The sequence below is a fragment of the Sorex fumeus genome, unplaced genomic scaffold (assembly GCF_029834395.1).
Source record: "Sorex fumeus unplaced genomic scaffold, SorFum_2.1 ptg000030l, whole genome shotgun sequence".
NCBI lineage: Eukaryota > Metazoa > Chordata > Mammalia > Eulipotyphla > Soricidae > Sorex > Sorex fumeus.
In genome coordinates, this window is record NW_026606087.1 from 9,306,636 (window position 1) to 9,312,635 (window position 6,000).

The window sequence follows — 6,000 nt, forward strand, 5'->3', positions numbered from 1 at the left end:
AATTATTTATTTATTTATTTATTTATTTGTGTGTGTGTGTGGGAGGTCACTCAGCAATGCTCAGGGTCGAGCAGCAAGTCAGGCACATTTTTTAAAGTTTGGTATGGTATGGGTCTCCTGCTTAGAGTGTTGTTGGCTTTGTGTTTTAGATATACACTTTATACCACACCTCTGCACCACCTATGTGCTTTGAAACTTCAGAGTCATAGCAGCACTGTTTAAATTCTTTCTTCTTATGGGGCTGGAGTGATAGCACAATGAGTCTGGTGTTTGCCTTGCTTGCAACCAACCCAAGTTCAATCTCCAGCGGCATCCCATATGGTCCCCCAAGCACTGCCAGGATTAATTCCTGAGTGAAGATCCAGAAGTAACCCCTGAGCATTGCTGAGTGACCCCCCCAAAGAAAAAAATAACAACAAAAAATAAAATTCTTTCTCCTGTGACTTCCTGAGAAATGCAGCATGAGGAACCTCTACCAAAATCACCTTGGATTTAAGACTCACACCCACGGATTTGAATTAAGTTTTGGTCATGGCATGTTCAGAAGCCTTTACCATTGCCAAGTTTTTCTGTGACACTCTCCCTTACACCACCCCTCCACATTCAGTTATGCAACCCCAAATGGGGTCACAACTTAGTTTCAGAAACTCAGCCCTAAAGGGTTTCCCAGTAGCTGACAGTCCCTGGCCAGTTGGACTGGAGAGCAGAATATTGGGGTTTGTAGAGGATTGGCCTGCAGAACTCTTGAGCATTAATTCAGTTGTGGGGTCATGGGTGAGCCCATCTTGGCGGACAGGGTTGGTGCCACCCCAAACCCAGAAGCGTCTCTTTTGCCACAGTCCCTTCACCAGCGAGCCCAAGATCCCCTATGTGCGGCTGGAGAGACTCAAGATTTGCGCCACTTCTTCAGGGGAGATGCCTGTGTTCAAGCTGAAACCCCAGAAGAACGACCAGGATGGGAGCTTCCTGCTGATCATCGAGTGTGGCGCTAAGTCCTCCAGCATGTCCATTAAGGTACTGCCTTGCGCTGCTGTGACCAGGATCTGGGCCCAGCCTCGGCTGGTCTGTTTCTTGGCTGCTGTTGCAAGAACCCCAGCCCTCGCCCTGCTTCTCTGCACTAGGGCTGCAGCTCCCCAGGTTTGGCCCGCCTGCTGCAACCAGGAGTTTCTGAGAGGCACCTGGGCAGTGTCGCAACACTCAAGGGACCTAGCAGGCTTGGGGCTTGGGATAAGTGGGTGCCCTGGGCTTGTTGGGGTCCTCTGCCTCTGCCTCTCAGCGGCTTGTTGCACTGGGCTCTGACTCAGGCTTCATTCTCCAGGTCAGCCAGGATCACAGCTCAGATGCCATCCAGACCCCGAGCCTGGGGGGGAGAAAGGTCACTGTCACTTCTCTGCAGCGGCCCCCAGAGGTAGAGGGGGCAGCCTCGGAAGAACCAAGACCTCTTCCTCGCACCGCTGGAGCCAAGAAGGGACCCCCGGTACCAATAGAAAATGAAGACTTCTGTGCTGTGTGTCTCAACGGGGGAGAGTTGCTGTGCTGTGATCGCTGCCCTAAAGTGTATCACCTCTCCTGCCACTTGCCAGCCCTGCTCAGCTTCCCCGGGTGAGTGGGGCCAGCTCAAGGCCCTCCCCTGGTCAGCAGATGGGGCTGGGCACCGCCGTGGATTAGCTTCCCCCCTGCTCTGAGCATCAGACAGGGGCAGGCCTGTGACTCAGTGGTCCAGTCACCACCATGTGCCTTCTTGCCCGTGCACAGGTGGACATGTGAGGGCAGGATAATTTCCCCTCCTCCCGGTTCCTGGCTCCCTCCTGCAAGTTTCCTTTCGATCCTCCTGAGTCTCCTCCTCCTCCTCCTCCTCCTCCTCCTCCTCTTCCTCCCCTTCCTCCTCCTCCTCCTCCTCCTCCTTCTTCTTCTTCTTCTTCTTCTTCTTCTTCTTCTTCTTCTTCTTCTTCTTCTTCTTCTTTTCTTCTTCTTCTTCTTCTTCCTTCATCCTTCTTCCTTCCTCCTCCTCCTCCTCCTCCTCCTCCTCCTCCCCCCCCCTCCTCCTCCTCCTCCTCCCCCCCCTCCTCCCCCCTCCTCCTCCTCCTCCCCCCCCTCCTCCTCCTCCTCCTCCTCCTCCTCCTTCTTCTTCTTCTTCTTCTTCTCATCGCTGGATTTCTTTCAAGCTTGTGGCTCAGCGTCCTTCCTTATAGAGCAGAGAGAGGGACTCTGACTCCCAGGCCACTGTGCCCAGCCCTGTTCCCAGGGCAGCAGGGCAGGGGACTTTGAGCCAGGGCCGGAGGCCTCACTTGACCATGCCACCTGCCTCTGCAGGGGAGATTGGGTGTGCACCCTCTGCCGCAGTCTGACGCAGCCTGAAATGGAGTATGACTGTGAGAACGCACGCTACAGCCAGCCTGGGATGCGGGCCCTTCCGGGCCTGAGCGTGTTCGACCAGAAGGTACAGGGCTCCCTGGAGTGTAGCCCCTGCCCGGGGATGGGGGCGAGGTGGGGCCTGCCTGTGTTGTGACTAGGGACCGAGGCCTCGCTGGTCCGTGCCCAGCTGTGTGTTCTGTAGAGGCTGGCCCAGCTTTCCCTGCTGCCCCGTTTCCACACTGAGCCCGCCACTGGTCCCTCTGGGGCGCCCCTTTCTCACCGAGGGGCCTCCAGGACCCACGCTGTTGCCAATTCTGGTCCCTGCAGAAATGTGAGAAGCTGGTCCTGTCGCTGTGCTGCAACAGTCTCAGCCTGCCCTTCCACGAGCCTGTCAGCCCTCTGGTAAGGCAGGTTGCCACCCCCCATGCCGTGAACCCCACGCCCCCTGGGCCTCCCCCTCTGCACCCCGCTCCATGCCTGCCCCATCCTGTGCCCCCCCCTTTCCAAAGCCTCCATGAGACCCTGGCAGAGACCAGAGGTCCCAAAGTGGGTCAGGCACATGAGGGGCTCGGAACAGGGCTAGTGGAAGTATGGGAGGGCCCAAGAATTGGGGGGCCTTAGCTACCGTTGCCCCCTGCCCCTGGTCCCTGTAACAGATGCCCCATCTGGACTGCCTTGATGGGGGGGAACATCTCTCCAGTCCCTTTTCTCCTCCCCACACGACTTTTCTTGTTGTTGTCTTTTTCTTTATGCTCTTCCACTTTTCTACCTGGTTCTCTGCCTCTTCCTCTCCATCCCTCTGCGTTCTTCCTGCTTTTTTCTTCACTCTTCCTGCTTTTCCTCCTCCCCTCGACCCTTTCCCCGCCCCCCTTCCCCAGGCCCGGCATTATTACCAGATTATTAAGAGGCCCATGGACCTGTCGATCATTCGGAGGAAGCTGCAGAAGAAAGACCCAGCTCACTACACCACCCCGGAGGAGGTGGTGTCCGACGTGCGCCTCATGTTCTGGAACTGCGCTAAGTTCAACTATGTATGTCTGACCGTTTCCCGTTCCCTCATGTCCCAGTGATGCCAACACCTTCAGGGCGGGGTAGGAGTTGGCATGAGGACCTGGGAGCAGATCCTCTGGGGCCTTCTATAGTGAGTGTTTAAAGTTTCCTTTATATGTGAAACCCAGTGCTGGGCTCAGGAGGAAGGTAGGGGGCGCTAGTGATGGCCCATCCATGGTTACTTCATACAGTGTCTAGAGCTGAATCTAGCTGATTATCCTAAATCTTGAGAAAATGTCCCATTCTCCATGCCCCAGGCACCTAGCCAGGCTTTGTTCTCTTTGTAACACTCCGGCTGGGGGGTAAGGGGGGGTGGGGGGAGGGCTAGAGGGCCGGGGATCTGGGGAATCGGGCTCGCTCATCACACTTTTTTTCTATACACAGCCTGACTCGGAGGTGGCTGAGGCTGGCCGCTGCCTGGAAGTGTTCTTCGAGGGCTGGCTGAAAGATATCTACCCGGAGAAGCAGTTTGCCCAGCCCCAGCAGGAGGACTCGGACTCAGAGGAGGTGTCGAGTGAGAGTGCGTGCTCCACGCCCCAGGGCTTCCCGTGGCCCCCTTACATGCAGGAGGGCATCCAACCCAAGAGGCGGCGGCGACATATGGTAAAGAACTGCTGGCGGGTGAGTGGGTGGACCTGGGGCATCTGGACCGCAAGGGCACCGCAGCACAGAGTGGCCTGGGAGAGTGGTGAGGCCAGCATGCACTCCCACTTCCAACCTTGGGGTCTCGAGGAAGGTGGGCAGCAGTGGACACATCAACTCATTTACCCGAGCAGTGAGTAGGCCGGCCAGGGACCAGCGGGCCTGGTGCGAGGGGCAGGTCTCCCAACTCCCAGCTTCGCACTGGTTATTTACTCTGCACCAGGATGCCTCCAGGAAGCAAAGTACCCATTTTCAGGTCCTCCCTTAGGTTTGGGAGAAAGAAAGAGGTCAGGGTAGCAGAATAGAGGAGGAAGGAGTGAGTGTCTTGTCTAGTGACCTGTCCACATGTGGGGTGTCCCAAACAAATGACTAGTACAGAGACGTTCATTCAGAACCACCTTAGACCATTGGCCTGTGATGCCTGCCTCTGTGTGCCAGGCCTTACCAGTTTCCTCCTTAGGTTATGACACTTAGACCCCCTGTGCTGTGGCTTCAGTGAGTTTCACTGTTGTACCTGTGGGTAGAGCACCTTGTTTTGTTTTGGTTTTGGGGGCCACACCTGGCAGTTCTCAGAGCTTACTCTTGGCCCTGAGCTCAGGGATCACTCTTGGCGGGCCTCAGGGGACCATCTGGGGTGCTGGGAACCCAGGTTGGATAAGTGCCCTGTCCACTGTACTTATCTCTGTGCTCCAGAGTCACACCACTTTGACACCGGCATAGGGAACCACTCCAACCCTGCCCTCTTTTTTTTTTTTTCGGCAGGAGAATGAAAAAGCAAAAAGAATGTCCTTCCGCCCGACCAACAGCATCTCCCAGGTGTGAGAGCTGGAAGGACGCTGAGCTGCCCTGCCACCGGCACCCCGTCCTGTTGCCCGCTTCTCCCCACCTTTCAGCTCATTCTCTTGAGATTGTGGATGTGAGACAAGTCTTGTCGAGCTGTGTCGTGATCTTCTTTGCCGTTCACATCTTACAGCATTTATTTGGGAGCCTTCGTGCATCCACGACAGAGATTTCAGGAATAAACTGCCAAGAGAGAGGTGTTTCCGCTCCCGGCAGGGTCAGATGTGCAGGGTCTACTGGACAAGCCCCAGGCTGGCCGGTCTTGGGAGGAGCCATTTGCCTTGGTGAATTCTTCCTCCTGAGGAAAACACTTTTCTCACCTTTCAGTGTGCAGGGCACAGGAGGCATGTGTCTAGCCAGACTCCTCCTGGGCCAGAAGAGAGGGGAAAGAAGGGAGAGAGGTTCTGACATCGAGCAGGCCTGTTATCCCTGGCCCAGTGCAGCCAAAGACTGTCACTGTTTGCCTTTGCTTGGCCTGCGGGGCCCAGAGTCACCTGCCCTGGGCAGGGGAATGAAGGAGGCTTCTAGAGGCCGTGGGTCTCAACTGGTGCCTATTCGGGTTATAATGGTTTTCAGGGTATTTGCCTTTCCCACTTTTGCCACTGGGAAAGTATCGTGGACGCTGTGGGCTGGGCTGGGTGGCAGCACAGGCTGGATTACCCTTGCCCGCTGAAGAAGACGCGTGCTTCAGTGCCCACCCTCTGTGCCACTTACGATTTATTTTGGCTCTTAGGTCTTCTTTGGTGTGGGAACCGCCTTCCTAGAAGTGACTTCCAGTAGCCAGCCCTTCGCTAGCTCCATTCTGTGGCTCGGGTCCTGAGTTGGGTCAGGGAATCTGGGCAGCAGCTGCCCCCTGCTTTAGGCTCACCATTCCCTGGGGGTGAGGTGGGACTGGCCCCCTGCTTTAGGGACCCACGCGCTCACCCTCTCCATGCACACAGAGCCAAAGATCAGAGGGCAGCATCTTCCCACTCACCCGCAGCCAGGCTAAGAGAGCCTAGACTCCAGGGGGGCTTTCCTGTGTTGAGGATGGAGAAAGCAGAGGAGGGACAAGCTAGCTGGACCCACGTATCCATTCGCCAAGTTCTGCTAGGTTGGGCAAGGGACATTGGG

The 6,000-nt window shown here is 56.2% G+C and overlaps 1 protein-coding gene across 1 annotated transcript in view; it reads left to right on the plus strand.

Moving 5' to 3' along the window:
* TRIM66 (tripartite motif containing 66) overlaps nucleotides 1–5,360 on the plus strand; it is a 40,600-nt gene extending 35,240 nt beyond the window's left edge. The window contains exons 15-21 of the mRNA XM_056115915.1: nucleotides 840–1,014; nucleotides 1,319–1,602; nucleotides 2,314–2,440; nucleotides 2,683–2,757; nucleotides 3,234–3,386; nucleotides 3,790–4,008; nucleotides 4,810–5,360. Coding sequence (XP_055971890.1) covers nucleotides 840–1,014; nucleotides 1,319–1,602; nucleotides 2,314–2,440; nucleotides 2,683–2,757; nucleotides 3,234–3,386; nucleotides 3,790–4,008; nucleotides 4,810–4,869 — 1,093 coding nt within the window. The 3' untranslated portion in view covers nucleotides 4,870–5,360. The remainder of the gene's footprint in view (nucleotides 1–839; nucleotides 1,015–1,318; nucleotides 1,603–2,313; nucleotides 2,441–2,682; nucleotides 2,758–3,233; nucleotides 3,387–3,789; nucleotides 4,009–4,809) is intronic.
* Nucleotides 5,361–6,000: the final 640 nt, after the last annotated feature.